At 43.4% G+C, this 24,266-nt stretch overlaps 1 protein-coding gene across 1 annotated transcript in view; it reads right to left on the bottom strand.

Moving 5' to 3' along the window:
* Positions 1-322: 322 nt before the first annotated feature.
* The window catches only part of TMEM150A (transmembrane protein 150A), a 223,193-nt gene continuing 199,249 nt past the window's right edge, over positions 323-24,266 (bottom strand). The window contains exon 8 of the mRNA XM_069619036.1: positions 323-4,388. Within this exon, the coding sequence (XP_069475137.1) occupies positions 4,147-4,388 (242 nt within the window). The 3' untranslated portion in view covers positions 323-4,146. The remainder of the gene's footprint in view (positions 4,389-24,266) is intronic.

Genomic DNA, 24,266 nt, shown 5'->3' with positions numbered 1-24,266 from the left:
ATGAACAAAAGACAGGCTTATGTAAAAGAAAACTGGTTTAAAGACAGGCAGTTTTTATACATTTTACCAGTTCTCTCCTCCCCCAAAACCCATGTCTCGTACCCATTATAATCCTTCATTTCAACCCTTTACTCAATATCTCAGTGACACACATTTTCTTTGTCAGGGAGTGATGCCACTAATGTGATGTAAGACCAGCCTAAGTTAATCATTCCTTAAGAAGCACCAGCAGGAGTCAAGGATGCACCCTTTGATGAAACACTGGGAACCACCAAACAGTAAGTCATAAGATTATGTGCTAAAACAATGACACTGCAAGAGGTCAGTGTCTAACATTTTTTTATTGACAAGGTGTTTTACTTTTTAAAAACACTGAAAGTGTGATATGGCGTGTTAAGGATGCATTAGCAGCACCTGGGCCCCTTCTGCTGGCCCAAAGCAATCGCTGAATATTGACATAAATAAATCTTAACAAAAAACACACTAATTTGGAAAATTGCAGTTTGCAGTGAAAGTTAGAGGGGTCAGCAGGTAGTCTGGGTGCAGTCAGAAGAACTGAATAACATTGTTCAACCCTTTCAAATATTTAAAGTTGGCACAAAGAACCTTATTTACTACTTTTTCAGCCCCACACCCCGATGAACAATCAATCCAGATGCAGTAACTTAGTTCTTGGTTTGTGCTCTCCCCAGAGGGGAGGAAGCCTGGAGTACAGGGCTGGGCCTCCCCCCTCCTCTGTCCTTTACAATAAAGGTTATGCTAGCAAATGTGTATGGGCACCTTGTACGCTGCCATGAGTGCCAGATGAGGCACTTAAGTTTTCTTTGATGCAAGGGCATAGGTGGTTTGGAGAGGCCAATGAATTGAGTGAGCTCTGCTAAATCATGGAAAAACACAATCTTTCAGCCCACATACCACACAAGGCCAATACTAGCTCCCTGAAGATTCTACTGCATCATGCAAAGACCGTTCTGAAATTCCAACCCGGCCGCCCCTTCACTCTGACAACACTAAGCCAACTCTCCAGAATGGATCCATAGGATCATTTGCAATACTAAACTCTTTGATAATATGGTACATTTACCCAACCTGTAATTGCATTCCTGCGCTTCTACCCAGATGCTCCACAGAAAAGGGAGCTTTAATGTTTATTGACATCATAACTAGCCCTTCCAGGCCAAAGAGCAGCAGAAAAAGCAAGGCAGGCTTAACAGGTCAACGCCATAAATCTTGTTCTTGAATAAACATTGAAGTAATCACCAGGTGCACCTTATACAGCAGCAAAAGACTTGTAAAAACATCTTAATTAGCCCTAAAATAAGTCCAGCAATTGACTTTTGTGGGGACACAGGTAATCGATCTTGCGCTCTATTTTGTTTTGAAACCAATCACAAGGGGCATAAAGCTTTCACAAACTATCCTAATAGACTATACTTGTAGAAAATATTCAACTCTGAAGTGCAGTGAGCGATTTTTGATTCCTTGCGACAGGAGGTTCGCAGCCCTAACCTTATTTTTGTAAAAACAGAGTTGAGTGCCATCTCCTCAACTTTGAAACCTGCAGGATAATTGTACCTCCATTTTCGATAATGTTCTAACTCACGAGGATGCACTGCCAAATGTTTCCTAAAAGCACAGAAAACATTGCATCCAGCGGGGTATGTGATCAACTCTTGTAAGGCTATGGCAACAGTTCATATACCTCAACATTTTCAACTATACCCTAATGGCAGGCACATTCTCTGCCCAACTTTCGCCATTTTTGTAACCATGATTTTATAAAACCTGACTGCCACCATGGAGAATTAAAAACGTGGAAAGCAAAATTCTTTGAAGAGATATCAAAAGATCTAATGAAGATCTTTTCCGAAAAATATGTTAAGGTTTTTACAGAAGTTTGTGTTTCACAGCACGATTATAAATGTTTGCCTACTGCATTGTTTCCCACTGCTAAGCACCCATTTTGAGGGTAAACAGTCCTGGCTAGCTCATATTTAATGAGCCTGTGTTGAATGTTGATCGACCCAATTCTCATGTTACTTAATGCAACAACCCATAGGTTTACAAAGAACTAACATTTCATATAAACCCTTTCCCCAGTTGCCTCATGCCTCCCAATGGGCAAGATCACGTTTTGGTGACCCGTAATGGGGTTTGTAAGGAAATTGTCATTTTATGCATTGGAGGGCACACATCACAACACTAGGATCTTCCCAGATTACCCCTAGGTGGTTGTGCCGTGAGGTACATGCAGGGAGACCCTACATTACTCCCTATGCATCCAGACCTGAAGGACTTGGATGGCGGAACACATTTATAAAATGCCCCCTTTAACCTCTTAAGTGCCAGGCTATTCTGCAAGTCTATGCAAAAAGGACGTGCATACTCGTCCTTGGCACCGCACCCTGTGGACATACCATTATTCTTGAGTTTTGCCAATGACCAAACAACAATCCTCCACATCCCTCAAACCCACCTCTTTCCAGGGCCTAGAATATAATAAAATTAATCCATAAAACCCTACAATTTCCATATCAAAATGTCATTATTTTAAGCTGCTCCTGATGTCACAATGCCTTTTGCTCCACAGCATCAGCAGCCTTACAAGCCGACTTCCCCCAGTGACTAGCTTTAAAGTGTTCTTTCCAGTGAACTTCCTCTGGTTCAACAGCATCATAAAAATTATATTTAAAAAAGCTCACATCGATGTTTGTTTATGGCTCTGCTAATGGCAGTTCAGGGCAGGAGGCATTTGGACCAGTTTATCTTGCCATAGAAATGTCTTGTGAATTGCACAAAAAAATAAAAAATAAACACATTTACAGTTGGGCCGCTTTCTCACATAAATTGATCACTTCTCCTATGTACACCACATAGCAAACTGTGCCTTGATACTTAAACAACAGATGCCGTTATAAAATGTAATGGTACTCATTTTATAGACCATGAAAGGCTAAGTCAGGCCTTCTGAGATGCAAACCTGTGAGCTGTGCTTTACAAGCAAAGTTCAGCATAGGGCATGGACTCCACAGACCTATTTAACATTTTACTTTTTTCAAAGCACTCAAGCCCACATGCCAAACGCAGTCCATCTGTTTGAAAAAGTGAAAAATCAATGCAGGTGAAAATGCTCACCAGTTTGCAAGACTTTCTGGGCTTGGCTGTCTGCAAGGCTCACCAAATACCAGGAGCATTCATCATCGGTCTTTCCACGGTGTTTACCATTGATGAACAACGGGGAGGCCCGCCTACACTGATGCAATACCTGGCCTCTTCAGAAGGTTACAGACGAACTCCATAGTCAAAGAGGCTTTCTATCAAAATACCTTGCACTTCACACCTGCATTTACTGCAGGATCACACGACAAAGAACTAAATTACGTATAAATTACATTTCCGCACGTGTCCTGTTCTCATTTAAATCCTGGTAGTGTCTGCAGATATGATAAGACTGACCACAGACAAAAAACGAAGTCCGAAACTGCCTCACAAAGTCTGGTGTCACTGCCACCACTTTTCTTCTCAGGTCACAAATAAAAAATAAAACAGTCCAGGATATGTTTGGGAACCTAGACATGCATGCCAAAGAAGACCACAACACAAAGCCCCAATGCGAACTGACCGAGTGGCCTTACGCCAAAGAAATGGTGATGGTGATCCTAACAAATCCAAATATTTTGGATAACTTTTTTTTTTTTTTTTTTTTTTAAAGATGGCACTCAGTAGAGCAGTGATTTAAAAGAAAAAACCTGTTAGAGCATATTCCCCTCCATCTGTGATAAAAATGATTTTACAAACTAAAATGATATCCACCGGCTGTGACCAAGAATGACCACCAGGTGTCTTCCCCCCCCATCCCTCCCCTAGCCCTACGGCAAACCAGTGACCGCTATATACGACAATATAAATATATACTGCATATATGTATATAAAAAGACATGTCCGTGTTTAGAAAGTAAATACAAGTAAGTTGTGTGCCGGCCTTTGTTCATGTTCATATATAATATAGCTTTTTTTTGCACTAATACCTTTCCTTTAAAAAACAAAAAACACTTCGCAGGGAGTATAAAATAAAAATCATCAAAAGTCTTGAATCCTATCCGGGGGAGGGGACGCCAGTGGAGGGACCCCACCCCCAGTCCGCCGTCAGATCATTGCAATGCTCTCAGGGTTACAGTTCAGGTGGGTGGATGTGCTGCTGCTGGTGGGTGATTTGCACCCACGGGCACCTGAGAGCTGGATGGCAGCAATCATTGTCTCACCGGACACATCGCCAAACTCGTACGTGAAGGTGCCATAGAAGACCAGGATGTCGATGACAAAGACCCACTCACAGATGGCGGCAAGGTGCTGCAACATAGAGCTCTCATGGATGAAGAATATTCCGCCTGAGGTGCAGGTTAAGGAGAAGTCTTAACTAAAGAAAGCACAATTACTATGTCATCCAGTCGTGTGTGGCGTGCACGCACTAGAGATTACGATAAAGCATAGTCAAGCTTTTCCAAGTACCAAATGTAAAAAAAATACACATCCTGTTAATGCAGAACTGCAACCACACCACACCTTTACCAATGGAACTCAATCTTGACCTGTAGTATTCCCTCGCATTACAGCACGGAGGTACAGCTACATCTCTGACAGTAAAAGGGTATTGGGGAGTAGGCTGGTGGCAGCTGTACTGTTTGGCAACACCATACATGAAGCTCTTTTGACCGCATTAGTAGCCAATCCACCTATATAGTAATCAATGCGGTACTAAGGAACTTTTTCAGTTGTATCTCGAGCCATTTTGTTTGGATACATTTCTTTTTCGTAGTGGACCAAGAGTCATGGTTAAACGTCTGTTTTGCTGACACAAGCTTAAGTTTATAACAGTGCATAAAGTCCACCTGCACATCTCAACCTACAAGCTGTGTATATCCCCTGTCAGCCGCCACAGCAATCCACCAAGAAAAAACCGTTTCTTACTCTGTGCACACACAGTGTGAACAGGCACAGGAGTGTTGTGAAGGCAGCACAAGATCACATGGAGAAGAGAGGTGCGTGCCATCTCCAATTATTTGCTTGTGTAGAGGAGGTTCTGAGACTCCCCACGCCAACCAGTGTTCAAGTGGAAGGACAAAATTTACAGTCCGAAATTAAGGAGGGAAGAAGCGGAAAAATCATCCTTCAGAAGATAGAGAAGAAAGTGAATGATCTTTTCAAATTTAAGAATCTGTGTCTCAGCTTCTAGCAGAAGCTACCGGGTATTAGAAGCACAGCACGAATGGCGATTTTAAAGGACCAATAGGGAAGGGGGGGAGGGGCAGACAGGGAGTCAAGAATAGGGTTTCTAGCTGCCATAAAATTTCAGATTATCAAACAGAGTCTGAAAAAGCAATGAATGAGCAAGTCAGAAATTGGTTATTTTATACACTTCCCCCTTCCCCAGTGTGTCGTGAATGTAACTGAAAGTTGTCACAGCTGCAGGCCAGATGCCCAAGAGAGGTCTCCACGTTTCAGCAACTCCTGCAGGACCATGTTAAATTAGACCCAAAAATCCCACAGAAAACCTTTAAAAGGTCAGGCTCCATGAAGCCATCAAGGATGACTTGTTAAAGCATAGGCGAAGAGGCTGCCTCCCCATAAACTGGCAGGCAGCCCTCATCAATGAATCGTCCAGGTAAGGGTAGAGATAGACCCCTTGGAGACAAAAGGTGGGAGGCGATTGCTGCCATCAGGTTGTTAGGTAAGATTTTCCTTTCAGTGATAAAATCTTCCTGACCTGCATCAACCCCCATGACTTTTTGATGGACTTTGCGATTATTTTTCCCTTATTTGGTGAGTGAATCTTTACCCCCCTCCCACCTAGTATTTTACTCTTTATGGGTAACCTTTTTATGTCCCTCCATAGTGTGTGATTGGAGTTATAGTTTCCTATAACTTTGGACCGACTAAAGTACTATGGCAGCACACATTTTGAATGCAGTTGCTTCCTCTCAATTTCTCTCTAATGTACTTCGGTGAACTTCCGTTCCCAAGGGGTAAAGTGGAATTTACATCCGCTTTACATTTTATATAGTGAGCCAGCACACGCCAACTTATGTGGAGAGCTGGGGAGATACAATGTATACCCTTGCTTACTTACCTGGTAAAATGTTTGTTACAATTGCAAGTTTAAATGGCTGGTGACAGTGAAATTACTTTTAGTCGTTATTACTTAGACTGTCAAATCACAGGCTTTAATGCACAGGGGGCCAGCTTTTTTCGCCATTTCTTGTTTCTTGGGTCTTCTTCTGCCGTCCTATGCAGGAAAGACCCTGGTTAAGTTATTTCTTTGGTGGGAATCCTTTGAATTCCCCACAAAGGTTCCAGAATGTCTGAGAAGGCAGGAAGCGAGGGAGGAGTCCAAAACTCTTCAGGCTTTTGTCTTTCACCTAGCCTGAAATTAACCAAGTCCTAATGGGGGTGGGGGGGGAGGGCTGGCTGTCCTGACTGGATAGCAAGACCACCCCTTTTTATAAACTGCAGGGAGAGTTTGCAGTAGTTGTGCTGTAGTTCCTGATAAATATGGAAGCTGTCGACATGTCGATCACTGTAACCAAACCCGAAGAGGAAGATGAAGAAAAGACGGCTGTAACGATTTCCAGCGACTAGATCGCCTTCAGTGTAACCAGGCCTGATGCAACACTTCCTTCCAGGCGACCTGGGGGTCCCAAATGCGATGACTCCTACCCAGAAGCTGGTGGAATCCACTTGTCTCAAGAAGACCTGCAAAACGAGCCATCCCTCAACATGCTGTGACCTTGCTGGGCTGCAAACCACCAATACCAGGGGACCTCTGGCCTGGGTGCAATGCATGGGCTTCCGAAGTCAGAATCTTGCTGAACCTTTGGTGGATTTCTGCTGGACCTCCATAGATATGATTCCAATCCCTGAAGTCCCCTCACCAGAGTGCAGGACAGAAAGTGAAGAAAATCTGGTCGGCAATATTCGTCCTTCATCTGGCGCCTGTAAAAAGGCACCAAATCCACAGTGCCGCGAGAAGCTGATAAGAATTCTTTGTTGTAAGGCTCCCCCATAGAGGACTGCTACAAGTTTTCCTTTAGTGTCCATTTCTTTAGTCTCTAGACCAAGAAACCAACGACTGGAATCCTGTGCTGCTGCATCCTGAAGGCATCCACCCAGAAGCTCTTCTTTTCTTCTAAAGTAATGTGTTGGCTAGGGTAATACTTACCTTAAGTCTTGTATGAATCCTGTGAGGCTGAGTGGGCGATTCATGCTGTTGGGTTGCCCATATAATTCACCCAGGCCTAATGCTGGAACGCATATAGGGAGCCTTCTGTGAGGAAGGTAACTCAGAAGCTAATACTTACTTGTGTGAAGAGATTTCCTCAGAGAACTATGACTTTCCTGCAACAACCTATCCTGACCTGACCACTAGAGCCCTCTTCTGCCTCTGAGAAAACTCATGCTATAGAGTGGGCAAGGACTTTAAAAGGTAAGGCTTCTGTCGGGAACATAAGTGTGAAAAGCACTTACTTGCTAAAGAAGTTAGTGTGGTAACTGTATCTCTGTAAAAGAAAAGTTACAAAGTGTTGTTAAGTTTATACTTGCCTTTGAGTTGCATACTGGCCCTCTAAAAAGTATATACACTATTTTACTTTCTTTGAATGGGGTTTCCCTCCCTTCTAAAAAGTAATGTGTGTTGGTACGGTTTTATCATTTCTAAAGTGAATAAGTAAAAGCTTACCAATAGGGTTTACCTACCTTGAATAACAGATTATCATTCAAACGGCATCATTGGGGTTTGCTTTCCCCGGATCTGCTGCAAGGTATTTCTAAAACAGTCTTGGAGTTAATACGTGCCTTGAGTTGCTTTTTAGCCCGTCGTAAAACCTATACGAGTTCTTACTTAACTGAATTCTTAAAAGTAAATGTACCCCACTTCTGAACTTCTCCCTCTACCCAGACTGCCCCTTGCACTTATAACCTTGTGATGCACTTGCGCAGTAGGATTGTCACAAGGCCAATATAACGGTTTCTTTGTTGTTGTATTCTTATGACTTTCATTGTCACCCCTTCCCTCCCCTCTGTCTTGAGGCACCTGGAAACACCTGTGTATAGGCGCCACACAAATGTCCAATAAATACAAACATATAATTAATAGGTATAGCTTTGCCATTCTAAAAGTGTATAGTTGGGTTTTGCTTTCCCTGAGCTGCTTAAGAGCAGTTATAAAATAGTCATAAAGGTCTTACCTTAGAAACACTTCTGAAAAATATACTGGGTAGAACTACCTATTAGGTAGCAGATAGTTCTGTACCAATAGGTCGATTACTTACATAAACATTACATACATTGTGTCTTTCTTAAACTGTAATTGGGTTATGCTTTCCCTGAATTGCTTTGTGCATTCTAAATAAAATAGTCATTGAGTGTTCATACTTCAGCTTTCTGGAGGGCCTTAAGCTACTCATTGATACGAGTTACTTTACTAGCTCTGAACTGTGTTCTAAAAAAGTAATACTGGTGGTGTAACTGTATCCATTCAGGAATGAAGAAAGTTACACATGTGGCAAGGGATACTTGTAACCAGGGGTGAGCGAGGTGGGGGCTGCGGTTTATTAAGTGATTCTGTAATTGAATAACACTGCATGCTCTGACCAATAGGATCTACTACCCTTTAATTGCTTATTGTAATCTAAAAGTAGCTAACCAGTCCCCCACCACCCCCAAGAATAGCATATTACAATCATGAATGTATAACCATTAGGTTTTACCCACCTTGACTTGCTTAAAGCTCCGCTAACTAAAGTTATACCTTGGTTTGTATGCCATAGGCATTGTGTTGGTTTTTATATGTGGGTTTATAACTGATGTGAATATACTTACTTACCCAAGATTTCTCTTGGCCTACTGAAACCATTATTTTTACAATACATAGTGCATCAGTTATTCTTTGAACCATATGTATGCTACAATTTCTTTGCACTAACATACAGCCCTCTCTCCCCTCTAAGATAAGCCTGGCTGATTTGTCCATGCTATCCCTACCTCAGGTGATACAGGCATATACTAAGAGCTGGAGATGCTGTATTGCCTAGGTTGTATGGTTTGATGAAGCCCTTAGTTGGACTTTAGAAAAACTGTTCTAACACAGGTTCATAAAAACTCTGGGGTAGAGTTCAGCCCCAAAGCCAGCACCCATACTGCAAGTCTCTCTTCCCCACATAGGGGCATGAAGGCTGGCATCCATAAGAACCACCATGAACTGCCAGTCGCCCCCACACAGAACTGACATGATCTGCACCCCTGAAACTTTCCAAGGGAATGTAAAGATTAAAATGAGACAGGTGTAGGACTGTCTTCTGGCCTTACTAGTTTGGAATGGTGGAAAACCCAGAGAAGAAGCCAGATCCCTGCTGTGAGGGTCTTCTTCCACTGCCCATAGGCCAAAAAATCTCTGAATCTTCAGATTGACAGAACTATCGACGCGATGGGCAGGAAGGTGGGGTTATGGATGAAAGGACAAAGACAAAAGCCCCACCAAAAACTCAAAAAGGAACCACAGGTACTCTAGCATGGCCTTCCATGGAGCGACAATCTGACCCCACTAGATTGCTGTGAGGGTTGAACCAACCTTTCGTTGTTTAGACTTTGCCTCAGCTGAGCTGGAGGAGAAGCCTGGAAAGAACGCTTTAGGGGTGGAGCTCTGGTGAACAGTCCTGCTGGTGAGCTCTCCTTTCTTGAAACCTTTCTTGAAACCTTTTAAACCCTCCAAAAGAATGTAATCTCTGTTTTTCCTGGGAGGAGAAAGAGCTTTGACTGCTGGGCCTTAGTAAGCACTGCCAGGGAATCATCAATTGCAGAGTTTAACAGGTCAACCCTGTTGAGTGGTGGGGGGTCCACGATCATCATCTGTGTGTCAGAGTTGAATATGGTTGACCTCATGTATTCCTGGCGCCTTACATCCACACCAATTGGCATACCTCTGGCCATCTTGTCTATGTGGTCCACAGTAGACAAGAAATCTTGTGCTACCTGGCATGCTTCTGCCAACCCTGTTGTAAAGTAGTTCTGTTTGTCTTGGGCAGGAATTGCTCAAATTCAGGCAACGCCTTTCGAAGTCTTTGGATTGTTACTGCTAGAAGAGCAGTTAGGCAAGATTGTATGTAGTACCATTTGGGTGCACTACAATAACCCTGACCTCCTGCCAATAGGGACCCAACCTTTGGTATAAGTCTGAACTACACAGGTTGTTAGTGCAGTCGAGCAGCCAGGCTTATCACAAGAGGGGTCAATGTGAGCATTAATGTTGTGACACAGATTTTCACAATACAGTTATCCAAATCAACACTTATACTCAAGGTTTCTTGATAAAACAATTATTAATTTATTTCACAGTCAGTTATATAAGCCTTCTTCAAAAAAGGGAGCAAAACATGTAACACTTCGATATACTTCAAAACACACTCTTAGTTTCTCTAAATCAGATGATACCCATTGGGGATGGCGCACACACACTTCCAACACCCTCAGGTGACTTAAATAGCTAGGACACAGTGGACATCGATTTATCACTGGTACATTTAGAGCAATACTGTTTTTGGTGAGAAAGATCAAATAGAGGAATAAAACAGGTTAACAAATAATTCCTAAACTGCTAAGTACTTTTTAAAACCTTCCAAAGCAGAGTAACTAACCCTTTCCTGGGGAAAGGCCAAAGCACAAAATCAGATGTAAAGAGGAGTCTCTCAGGGAGCCAGGACACCCAATGTTAATTGCACAATGTCAAGGTGAGCTGAAGATCATCTTTTGCAGGTAGGAAAAAAAGTCTTGCACAATGTTTGTAGAAATGTTTGTAGAAAATAGAAGACTTGAAGGGCCACAAGCAGAGAGGCTTGTGAGGGGCAAAGCTTTAGCAATTCTGCAAGATAACCAAGACAGGTCTCAATTGAGAGCAAGTAAGGCTACACAACAAGAGGTACGTTCTCATCGACTTTACAGTACCTCTGGTTAGAAGAAATGGTTCCAGCTGGCTTCTGTTCCTGTGCAGCTCTACAGATCATGTTGTTCCTGAGCCTCAGTTGTGGGGAAAAGAGGGAGGACGTCTGGGGACTCCTGCTCTGCAATGGGAAGGTCAGCAGCAGCAATAGGCAAACTTCAATTCAGCGTTTCAGCTCCTCCTGTCTGACAGGAAATAGCAACACTGCGGTTCTCACATACCACTTCAGACTTTCCTTGCTTCTGGGGTCCAACACTCTGTTGAGGGGGCTCATGCTTGGTCAGTCCTGCATCAGGGAAGTTCAGAGGAAGTTCAGAGGATCTTCCTAGCGCTCTGGTCCAACTTAAAAGCAATGCACGCAATCTGGTGTTCCTCTCCCTGGATCTCGGTTCCAGCAGCAATTGCAGTGGAAATACAACCAGCTTCGAGAGGATGTCCAGATGGGCTTACTTGGAGTTGACTGATCCCACCAACTCAAAAGGGAGAAGTCGTGCTTGCAGGGCTTCTCTAGTCGAGTTGAATTCAGAGCTTCAGCACAGCAGCAGGGCTTCACCGGGAAAGCAACGGTGCAGGAGTTGCAGCAGGCATCCCTTCCAAGTTCTTTTATACAGGTTTCTCCCATTCATTCCAGCCTAGCTGTCAACCACAGAGCAGGGTGGCTGTCCTTGCCGGACAGCCAACCGGCCAATCGCCTTTGGGTGCATTCCTGTAACCAAGGGGATTAAGCACAGGGAGTTTCGGGCACCTCCCTCACTTCCTGCCCCTGCCAGACATACTGGAATCAGAGGCATGCTTCCTTCGCGAATCCTGCCAAAGACAAAATGAACAAAGGGAACAAACCTGGTTTGGTGCGCATGGTAAATCTCAAGAAGGACCTTCGTTGCCACCAGCCATTAATTGTAGGAAGGGTAACAAAAATGTTACACGAGAAACTAGACAGTAAGTAACCCCTCCAGCACCCTATGGTAAGATAATGTGTGCTGGGTCTAGAAAGTTACAAAATATAAGTAAAGTCAATTTCACTTTATTGCTCTTGGAAACAGTAGTTTCACCAAGAGAAGGTATTTAAACCTTTGGGAAATCTAAGACTTCCCTGTGCCACTGCACTGAAGGTACTGTGTGACACCATGTAAAGTTTGTCAGACTCCAAAGTCAAAAGAAACACAGAGAATAAAACACATTAAAATTACATGAGAGATAAAAGAAAAAGTCCTAAAGTCCAGCAAAAAGAGCTGGGGGGTCTCCAAGGTAGAAGGGTATTAACACATTTCTGAGAATTCTCCATAACAAGGGCGTCCAGGTTCGCCGGTTGCAGGTGAAGGGCAGAGTTCTTGTCAATTCTTTTGCCCATGCTTTTTTCTAGCCGGTCCTTTCTCAAGACCTAGGAGGAGGCCAAGGGATAAGGCCCCTGGTGTAACCTTTCAGTTCAAGGAGGCTGCCGCAACCACTGTAGAGCTATAATGGGGTTGTGAAGCCAGGCAGACCTTCTTGGATGGCAAAGGCCTGTATCTAGCATCCACACTGAGTGCCTGAGTAGTGTGGGACTTTAGCCACAGGTTCTGTGCTTTTGCCAAAACATTTCTTTGCATAGGGACACACATCTGCTCTTGCCCCTTATTAGCAAGCTCTGCTGACAAGACCCTTGGTTCCATCTGTAGTGTCTCTGGAAAGGGAATGACCAAGAACTCTAGAAGCACTGTGGCCATCTCAGGGAAGGACCCAGTCGACAAGGGAAGCTCTCCTTCTGCCTCTCAGAGAAGTCATCTGTATCTGGTGGATTGGCTAGATCCGGGTATGCTGGAGCCGGCAGGGATGGTGGAGGCACCAACGGTGAAGCTGGAGGAAACAGCATGGCCAGTGTAATCTGTACCAGCAGAGCATACACCATAGGCAAAGGGAAGTTTCCGGAGTAAAGCTGGGGGTCAATGCGCTTGCCTTGGAAGCAAGACACAGAGCAACACAGGTTGAACCCTGGGTCCACGCTTAGAACCCTCTGGGTATTAAGCGCATTATAAATAACCACTTCTAACAAGGTAAAGGGCCCATGAGGCGGCGATGGACCATCTGCAATGCCTAGCAAAGACCCGGGGTCAGACTGGTCCCCCTGCCCCTGCAACAAAGATCATGATGTCCCAGAAATAGCCGTTTAATGCCGATGAGAGCATTATTGTCTGAAACACTGCCAAACGCGGTCTTCCACTGGGGAGAAGGGTGCTATGGAGGCACCTAAAAAACCACTGACACCAGAGCTCATGAAGGGCCTCATGTGAACCAAGAATGCAACTAGAACAAAGGGGAGGCAGTCTATGGTAGGTCCACGATGAGAGGTAAGGATATCCTGGTGGGCGCTCTGCTAGAGGGGCACACAGTTACCTCCCGGTCTGGCACCAGAAAGTCCCAGGGCTTTCATGGGTGTCAGAAAATGTGACTCAGCAGACTCATATCTTTCCTGCTCTTTCGCAGCCCAATCTACCATTTTGAGACCTTGTAGATCACAAGAAAGGTCCCTCAGATTCCTGCTCTTTTGACTCCTTGTCCACCATCTTATGGTATGGCCTAGCAGGGTTGCGCATGTTGGTCGGAATTCTGTGTGAAGCCCCCGACAACCTTTTCTTCGCCTTAGGTGGAAGCTTTGCGTATTAGCCATTGTATAGGAATCCTTGGGGGTCAAACTGTAATTAGCCCCCCCGAGGGCGATCCTCAGAGGAGTCTGGCACAGTAGGGGCCACGGGCATACCAGCTTTTGTGCCCCCATCCACCTCCGCCCCCATAGGGGATTCTAAGACTTGCACTCGTTTGCAGTCTATAAGCTGCACCCTCTAAAGGCCTAGGCATGGAAGCCCGTATACAGAATGCCGCCTCCAGTACTTAGGTTTGTAGGGGTATGGACTAGATGCAAGCCGTAGGCAAGGAGGGGGTGGAGGTGTGGTGCAGGATCGTGCATCTGAAGGTGTGGTTCGTGGTTGAGGGGCAGCAGGGGGGGCAAGGACCACCCCACCCCAAAATTGATGGTGGGAGGGAAGGGGGAAGAGATAAAACTAGCCTTGCAGAGGGTGGTCTTCACAGCTGCCTTTCACAAAGTCAGTCTTTTGTACCTGGAACGAGGGACCCATAGCTACCGCCCCAGAAATATGAGGGCTGCTAGGATTCATCGCAGACTGAGCAACCCTTGGAAAGGAGTCTTCCAGTCAGGGTGCCCTAAAAGATGGGAAGGTCAATCACCTATCATGGATATTTCGCTTCCAAGAAATCCTTAAGGTGTGAGGAGTACTCATTTAATATAAAAAAAATATGTGTCATTTGAGGCCGTGGTGGGGTCAGGTAGGGAGGATGGTGGAGGAGGGCAAGGGAAGCTCCTGCTTTAGCATTTAAATGAAGTTTAAGCCAGGCTTTGAAGAGATCCTCAGATCAGCTGGATTTGTTGGTTATGGATAGTGGCTTGCAGTAGTGACAGGATGCAAGGGAGGGTATGGGGCAGTGAGGTTGATTGCAGAGGAGGATCAGAGGTAATGAGATAGTGTGAACGGAGATACAATCGGCCAGGTACTAAGGAGCAAGACCATAGATAGCTCTGTAGACGAGGAGAAGGAACACAAAGAGAGCCATTGTTGTGCATGGTTAGTCAACCAGCATGCTGTCAGTAAGCACAAGTGTAGGACTTTGTATATAGAGGGAGGAGTAGAGTTGAAAGCCACACAGTAGGCTTGAGCAGTACTCCAGTTTGCTGAGCACAAGAGTGGAGTTAGTTTTTGTAGAGTTGTTAATAAGAAAAGGACAATTGTTCAGAATGTTGAGGAAGTTAATACAATGGTAGTGGTATTGAAATGTTGCAGTCATAGATTGCCATTACAGAGGACCCAAAGATTGCAAGCCTTGGGTAAGGGAGCAAGAAGGTCAGCAAGGAAGGATAGGGGATAGGGGAGGGAAGTGGTGGGATGTGATAGTAAAAGAGGATGTCTGTTTTTGAAGAGTTCAGCATGAGGCAGCGGAGAGCCATCCAGTGACAAATTGCGATGACGCAGTTCGTATTCTGTTCCAAGATTACTGGGGTGAAGGAGGGAAAGGAGAACAACATTTGAGTGTCATCAGCAAAAAGGTGGTAGTGAAAGCCAAAAGACTAGTATTTCTAGGGCAGAGGTATTCATGGTTAAGTGCAGAGGTCCAAGGATGTATCATTGGGGGATGCAAACAGGCAAAGGGGTGGGGGTCAGAGAAATGGGTGTTCTGAGAGATTTTAAAGGATTGACCTCCCAGGTAGGAGGCAATCCAGGCCACAGCAGATTTGCAAAATCTAAGGTTCTGGAGAAGAGAAGCAGACTGTCAAAAACGGTACAAAGGTCCAAAATGGTAAGTATAGAAGATAAGTTGTGACCATTAGAGACAAGGTTGGAAACATGCATGAGTGCAGTCTCTGTTAATTGTTTACTATAAAGGCCAGATTGAAGTGAATCTCCAAGGCCATTATCCTCAAGGTACTTAGTGATTCGATCGAAGACTACCCACTCAAGCACTTTTGAATAAAAGGGAAGGACAGAAACTGAGCGATAGGTTGCTGGGACATTTGGGTCAGCAGAAGGTTTCTGCAAAGGGGTAAGACAGTTGCAGATATGGAGAAGGCAGGGGATAATCCAGCAGAGAGAGAGAGAGTTTAAAGAGATCAGAAAGATACTGGCAAACTATTGCGACTAAGTCTTTGACCATTTGGAGAGAAAAACGGCCGATAGGAGAGAAAGATGGGTTGGCAATGCGAAGGATGGGTGCTCTTGCAACAGGAACTAGGGGGGAATAATTGAGCATAGTAGAGGTGCGGAGAAGAGGAGTTAGACAGTAGGAAGGTTGGGGATGGAGAGAAGAGGCTGTGAAAGTATCATGAATTTTGGAGGAAAAGTAGTGTGCAACGTCCTTGGCAGAAAGGCAAGTGATATTGGCTTGGGAGATATAAGCAAAGATTGGAGGGGAGATGAACGTTTGCGGGGTTGATTGCAAAGGGAGGAGATTAGTCAATATTATTACTACTGCTTCCCCTTGCGAGAAATCACCATCAACACCAAAACCTTCCACATCATCTCAAGCCCATGCCATGGGTGCACTCCTGAGCAACCAGTCAATCTTGGGCGATACGACAGGGCAAAGTATCCACATTCTCCCCTAACAGCACCAATTAGGTATCTTGCAGATGCTCGCACATCTCCATAAACCCAGAAAAGTAAGCAATGGGGAGGGGAAAATAGGTACTTGTGATGCATCACATCATATACCCCTCGAGCACACAGCACAACAACCTTACTACACTCGGGTATATCAGGGATCATTCTAGAAAGACTGTTCATCAGTGACATGAGATCAGGTAACTGGCGGAGGTGCACTTTACTGGATGCAAAATTTGCATTCACCACTGGTTAGTGATAATTGACTCTTGGCGAGTAAGAAATGGTATGCTGTTCGTATGTGTAGAACAGACAGGGGAGTGCCTTTTTTTTGGATGGCTAGTAGCTTGGAACTTGAAATTGTTACCCCAGTGTTTTAAACTTTACAATCGAACTTCCCCTGACTGCATCTGCTGTTCTTCTGGGTCAGCAGCAGCAGCAGCGGCGGCTAACCTTCTCAAGCCAGTCAATCAATTTCAACATTAATTACAACATTCTAAAATACTGCTAGATTTGGCATTGGCTGTTACAGGTTTTGTAGGAAAGCAAGTTATGGGTCATTGACTGATGCACCATCATTTCAACAATAAAAGCTATACCTTTTTTTCCACCTCTGGTTTCAATTGAAAAACAAGCATTTGGTCCTGGGCATTACAGTGCTTAAAATCGGGTAATTGAAAACTCAGTCTTGTAATATTTTGAAAAAGACCTTAAACCAGGTGTCCTTGGCCTGGCTATAACCATCAACAACATCTAAAAACAACTTATTTACCCTCATGTTGGAAGCCAGGTTCCGACTATGGACACAACCTAAGCAAACTGGTGTTGCCCAGAGAAAGCTTGGTGTACAGAGAATAACTTACTGGGGTGAACCAATTTGCTTTAACATTCCTGAATCCAATGATTGTGGTTTGGACCTTATTCTGAATTCAAAAACCTTATTTTATAATGTCTAAATGAAAGCAATTGTGTATAGTTTTATGGGGCCAGTCAACAACAAACAAAAAAACACAAGTAACAGAGGTATTAACTTCATCATGGGTGGAATAATGTGATCAGAGGAAGGAGGGAATTGAGCAAGACTGGTTTGTCCTCATTTCCAAAAAGAGGTACATACAGAACCATAAAATCATGCAATTCTGCTACACAATCAAATGCATGCAAATGCTTTAAGAGAGACTGTAGCAAATGCAGTTGTGAATCCACAAGACTCAAAAGGTACAGGAGGTGTCCCAAGATACAAAGATGGGAGAGGAATTGATAACAGAGCTATAGGGAATTCTGATGAACATGTGGAGAAGAGTTCATGCGAGACTCTATACAAATCTTTTACAGCCTGGAAACGCTGGGAGATGGAAGAAAAGGGTTTAAAGATGCTCATTTGGAAACACATACAATTTAAGTTCTCCAACCAGAGACTTTCGAAAAAAAGCTAATTGGCAGGCTCCAGGATTTACAGTGGATGTGGGTAACAGAGTACAGTAGGGTGAGGGGGAGCAGTAGTTCAACCGTGAGAAATGATTAGGTAGGGGGTCAAGGAAAGGAAATTAAGGGTTATGCAGTTACGTTTTGAATGTCTTAAGGCAGGTTCGAGTCTCATTTTCCCAGTTATGTAATAATGTGCATGAAAAGAAAGGTAGGGTGTCAATATAAGCTAAAATAGATCTAACTAACTTTACCTACGTTAATAGAAAGTTGTCCTAGCTCAAGAGGTTTTGTTGATCACCCAAATTGGGTGACTTGAGCAGACAAACTAATACATAAACTCTCTAGTATTTGAATCAATTACAAAACTATCTTTAAGGAAAAATTAAATAGCCGACTTGAAAGTACAACTGGTGAGAGTAATAAAAAGCACCCCATAGACCAGCACAGCGTTAAATTTAGGGGTCATGGAGAACGCATGCTAAATAATTTAGAGTTTATTGATGTGAACTCCCATAGATACACACCTATAAGTCCCTTTTGGCGATTGTAATACAAAAAAGTTAGCATAGGTTTCCCTGAATGCACACCCATCTATTACTCCTTTAGAACCACAGTGCATGGTTCTTATCAGACATATTGCTTCCAAGATATCTGGATAATCTGAGGTAGCAGAACATTTTCTAAGCTAATCTCAGATGCGTGTGTATCCTGCAGTAAAGGGATATATCCCAGGTGGTCAACTAAGCCCTTCATTCATCTGAGATCCCTAAATTAAGTGGCAAAGAAATGGGTACAAAAACACCACTCATTACAATGATTAGAAGCAGAAAGAATTTTCCAAGTAAATGTCAAGCACACGGTGTGTTGCAGCTGTGTGTTTCGGAGAAAGCAGAGAAGGCGGATGTCATTTTGCTCTCCCCGTGGATTTGACTGTCTTCTTTCTACTCCAGTGATTTCGCAAATAAACACAGCGCAGGCGCGGAGTGCGGTCTGTTGCAGCTGTGTGTTCCATTATTTGGAGAAAGAGAACAGGAGTGTTTCGGGGTAAGACCATCTTCTCGACCCACTCAGTTAACTGTCTGGCTATAAAACTGAAATCTCTTCTGCTCGCAAGGAATAGACATTCACTGGAGGTCTATACAGGCAGTCTTGGCAGTGTGCGTTAACTGCAGAGACTGGTCTCTTTGAACCGATCGGGCCCGGGGGACTCTGACTTGCCCGTCTAGTACGGATACTCCTGGTATGGATAATTCTGTCAGTGCTGAATTGCAGAGCAGGGGAGGATTCTTCGACCCTGTGGGGAAGTCTGCCTGGTGGAAGTACGCCTTACTGCATTTTTCAGAGTATGTGGGCCGACGTCTGACCTTGGCCGCCTGTAATAACAAAGTGTGCGCCTTAATCATCATTGTCGTCTACCCCCTTAGTGACTTTTCTAGTGCTTGATGAATTATAATCACGCCCCTTAGTGAGTGGTACTTGGGAGAACACAATTATGAAACTACATAGCAAGCTCAAGGCAAATAGGAAAAATGCAAATGGTAGTAGTGGTGCTAAAAATACAGGTGAAGTAAGCACTCAAACAATTACCAATAAGGAAAATAAAATCACTGACTTTTTTTTTTTTTAACGGGTTATCCTGGACAACCAGTGGCTGTCAAGATTCATGAAGAACCTACAAACGTCAAGGGAACTCTATCTGAAGCAATCTTGATTCCAGCAGAAATTGATAATAACAATTCTCTGTTAAATTTGTGTTATAGTCTGGAAGGCCAGACATATAATCTTGAGCGGGTAAATCCTATAGCTACGTTACCAGAACCTGTTGTTGGTGTAAACTGTGAAGATGCGCAACCTGGTGTGAGTCAGATAGAGTCCCTCCTCTCAAACAGACCCTGTGGTAATCTCTGGTAGATTGTATTGCACTCCCTGGCGGAGTGGCATTGCTTACAGGTCTACGGCACCAAATATTGATAATAAAGAACAGACAGATCTGTCAGCAGAGAGCTCACTGGTAAACTGTATGCAAGACTCGCCTTAAGGACATGGAGGCTCATAACATCTCAACAGGTTTTGCGCTACAAATATTGCTGAAATTGTCTCATAACATCTTGTGCTTGGTTGAAAAGAATGCATCAGTACTCAAACAGATGCCTCTAGCCAAAGGCAGCAGGGAGGAACAAATAGAAGCTGTGCCCATCCTACCTCCGGCTCAGAGTATACAGGAGGTAATAGCCCCTGACAACTTGGAATCCACATTAGTGGAGATTTTGGATGGGGACACTACTGATGAAAATGACACAAGTGGGTTAACTAAGAGGGAAAAAAACGAAGAATCAAAAAGGATGGCCTTGGAACAGAAAGGCCTAACGGCGGAGATTGAAGCTCTTAGCGTCAGTAAATCTCCTCCTAAACAAGTCCACTAAAAAAGGGCTAGAAAGGCAAAAAAACAGGCACTTAAAATGGGAAATCTTACCTCGTGGGTGCTAGGGGCTGCGACCCAGAAAAAAACACCTATACCTTCTAAGGTAATGGTAGAATCCAGTTTCACTGATTCGCAGTCTGATCAGTCCGAGGGTCAGAGTGATAGTAGTATTTCCCTTATGGAATCCCCTATTCTGATGCCAATTAAAGTAAAACCCTCCGCTCATGAAAATAAAGTCAGCCTTGGGCAGGCGAGCGCAGATACAGATGCAGGAAAAATGGTGAAACTTCATAAAAAATTATTCCCCTTATCTGCCGGATGGAAGAGGTTAAAGAAACCTATAAATAGAAGCATATTGCTAGAGATCCTCCACTCCCAAATAACGCTTAGAGTGGTAAAAAGTAGCGACTTCAAGTTTGGGTTAAAGCAATTTAATATACTGTTCCTTCTGGGCTTACCTATACCCAGGCTAAGCGAAGGATAAAAAATAAAAAAAAAACTATAGAAACTGGGTTGTCAGATATAGAGCCTCAAATGACAACATACATTGGCAACATATGGTGAAAATACTCTTGGCGCTAGACACAAAAAAAAACTTTGGGCAAACTGCAGGGCAATTTCAGGCAATGCTAATCAGGATGTGGCATGTTGCATTGATAATAAAACTTGGGTGACATATCTGGAAGAAAAGTTTAAAGGGAAAACTGCCCTGCTGCGTAAAAATAAACCCTATAAAAGACTGATGTTGCGCGAGGATGTCATTGCTATTATTAAGAAGCTTAAAAAATCCAGGGCCCCTGGTCTAGACGGCTTATGTAACATCATAATAAAGCAAAACGCAGAAATTTGGGCAGGTATCCTACTTGTTACCATTCGTAAGATCCTTGATAGAGGAGTGATACCCAAATCATGGAACACCTCAATCACCATACCAGTCTTTAAAAGCGGAATCAGAAATCTACCGATGAATTACCACTTATTAGCATTGACAGATTTGCAGAGTAAGATTCTGCACTCTGGTTCTTCATGAAATGAATAGGTGGATTAATAATGAAAATGTCCTGAATAAAGCCCAAACCGGATTTAGAAAAGGCTACTCAACTGTGGATAATAGCATAATGGTCAACATTCTGGTCGAACAAGCAAGCGTTTCTGGGGAATTGCCCTTATATATCCTCTATGTTGATTTCTCATCAGCATTCGACAGGGTGAATGGAAATTTGCTATGGGATAAACTCAAACGTATGGGCATACCTGAAGAGCTGTTGTATATGTAGGCTGATGTATGAGGAAAACACCACCAGGGTACGATTGAATAATACGGGCCCAATGTCTGACCATATAGCAGTCAGGATGGGTGTCAGACAAGGCTGTTCCCTGGCGCCTATTTTCTTTAACTTGTTTCTGTCCGATTTTGAGGATATTTTCATTGAGAAAAATAAATGCCTTTCCTAGAATTGGGGTAAATAAACTAGGCTGGATTTGCTATGCAGACGACATTGTTATTTTTTGATAACACCTTCAATGGGATATGCAATAGCGCTAAGGCAGTGTGTGCCTATGTGGAAGAGAATGGCCTTAAAGTGAACATCGAAAAGTCCCAATTCATGGCAGTAGGTCATAAATGTTGTAATAAGAACTCTATCCAATGTGACATTGGTATTATCTAGAGGGTTAGCTTCTATAAGTACCTGGGCCAAGATATTGTAACAAATAAAAAGGCATTGAAAGATAAACTTAACAAATGTGCAAAGGCTCCTTCAACCATGGGACTGGTTCTCTCCTTTTCCAAACAAACTGCTGAGTATAGTTTGAGTGGTATCCGCACCATCTATAACCAAAAACTAGCCTTTGCTTTGCTTTCCTGTATGGGCTGGAGGCTTTGCTAAGTGACCGGTCTATTTGGGCAGATAAAGTCGAAGGTCTGATATGGCGTCGTATTCTGGGTTTAAGTAATTATACCACGGTGGAGGCCATCAGGCTTGAGATGGGGTTAACCTCGCTTGCTACCCTGATTGAGCTAAACAGAGCAAAAGGATATCTTATGATCACGTTTTCAGCACCTGCCTCCTTCCTTTCAATACTTTGTTCAGCTATATGAAATGGTACGCGTGTAGCTTTGGAAAGATTTAAGAGCATGAATCAGAGCTTTTTTACAAGACTATGCTGGAGACCAAAGTGGGAACATGGAGAGGGGGTGGTGCTGAAAGATCCTTAAACCTCTGTGGAGCTATTTGACTGGTTAAGGACCAATGAGAGAGTGGCAAATATGAAATCTCCATCTACCTTGGCCGAATGTCTTGAGTTGGAGGAACCACAAGAATACCTAAGATTACTCCCGTCTCCTAAGACCCGAAGAATCTTGATAACCATTAGGCTAAATAGGCTTGATGTCCTTGAAGTGAAAGGTTCCTGGGCAGGGATCCCTGAACATGAAAGAATCTGTAGGATCTGTTGTAACGGACAGGAAGTGGAATCAGCGAGGCATGTTCTAACTAGATGCAAAGGTATGGTTCCCCGTGTATAAAAGCCATACTCTGACCTGGTGGTAGAGCTAGATGAAATAGCTGATGACGCCTTCTGGTTGAGAAGCCCATCAGGATTGAGCCGGAGAAAAATGATTGCAATAACCCAGGTGTGGATAATTGCTGATGGAAAACTGAGGAAGTGTGAGGTGGACACTAAACTATTGGAGGATTTGTGTAAAAACGGAGAAAAAAATGGAGGTCTCCCTCCAAAAGGTGGTGAGGATGTTCTTTATCATTATCTTTCTTTTTCTCCTTCCTTCTTTTTCTTTTTTCTTCACTTGTTCTCTGTTTAAAATACGATTCTGTGTTTTAAATCTGATTTAGTGCAATGTGAATAAGATGTGCGCTACTTTATTCTTGTATATTTGTGTAAAAATTTTGTTAAACTGTACACACAATAAAAAAATAAACATACGACCACAGTATCTGGAAAATAGTATTCCAGTGAACTAAATGTAACCCAGAAAGTCCTATGGCAGCCTCCTTGTGGTAATACATATTACTGGATCTTAAAACCTCCATTGTAAACACAGGCAATACAAATCTAGTGTAATTACTTGTAAATCATAATATAGGAGATTGACTATGTATAATAAGAATATGGTTGATTGATTATTTGTATAGCGCCTATACACAATGTGTTTTAAAGTGCTTCAAGGCAGGGAGGGAACAAGTCGTTGATACATTAAGAATGTGAGATTAACTATCATACTCGGCCTGGTGACATTTCAGATAGTGCAAGAGCTTTTGACAGTGATGGGGGTGGAGGGGGAGTTGGAAGGAGAATGAGACAAACAAGCGGCTACCTTACTAGGCCCCACAACAATTCTGGTAGTGCCAGAATAGAACGAGAGGTGGGGGGTGAGGCTGGGGGTGTGGTTTGGGACAAGAACAAAACAAGCAACTTAATTTTTAAGTGTTTACTACGGTTTGACCTTCAATTGACAGGTAAAGACTGGGTGCACGCAAAGCCTTGAGTAATGTTGGTCTTCCGTCACTACTTCAGTATTGGATGGCGAATTGGATGGCATGACTGGAGCAACGAAAATTAGATCTATAGGGTTACAGCTGTGCAAAGACCAGCAGCAACATTTAACCAGGTTAAAAGATATTTAACTAAAGTACCACAAACTTAATTTCAGATTTAAATTGTGTTAACCGGCTCAACTATTTTTTAGATCTGGTAGTACCCAAAACAATTCTTATTATGCTTGTGGCCCTGTGGCATTTGTGACCCTGTGGCATTTGTGCTATCCAGTCTGCGATCTCGAGGTGTATGTATAGGAGATTTAAGGGTATCGAAGAAGGCTCGGACACAGGTGATGCAGTTATTGTCAGAAACCATAATTAAAGGAAAATTGAGGGTTTGGGAAAATGCCCCCCTGTCCTGAAGTATTAAGAGGGATTTCCCTGCCTCAAAGGATGTCAACTGTTAGGGAGAATTCTCAGAAATGTGCCAATTCCTCTCTACCCTAGAGACCCCCAGAACTTTTGCTGGACTCTAGGACTTTTTAATTTTTAACCTGGCGAGAGTGAGACATTGTTCCCACACTCATGTAATTTTCTGTGATTTAACACTGTTTCTTTTGGTTGTGGAGTCTTACAAACTCCATAGGCATCTTTGCATTGTGACATACAGCACCTTCAGTGCATTGGCACAGGGAAGTCTCTAAGATTTCCCAAAGGTTTAAATACCTTCTCTTGGATAAACTACTGTTCCCAAGAGCAGTTAAGTGAAATTGACTTTATTTATA

The sequence above is a fragment of the Ambystoma mexicanum genome, chromosome 10 (assembly GCF_040938575.1).
Source record: "Ambystoma mexicanum isolate Mex_15411 chromosome 10, UKY_AmexF1_1, whole genome shotgun sequence".
In the NCBI taxonomy this organism is placed as follows: domain Eukaryota; kingdom Metazoa; phylum Chordata; class Amphibia; order Caudata; family Ambystomatidae; genus Ambystoma; species Ambystoma mexicanum.
This window is presented reverse-complemented; position numbering and strand designations above follow the sequence as displayed.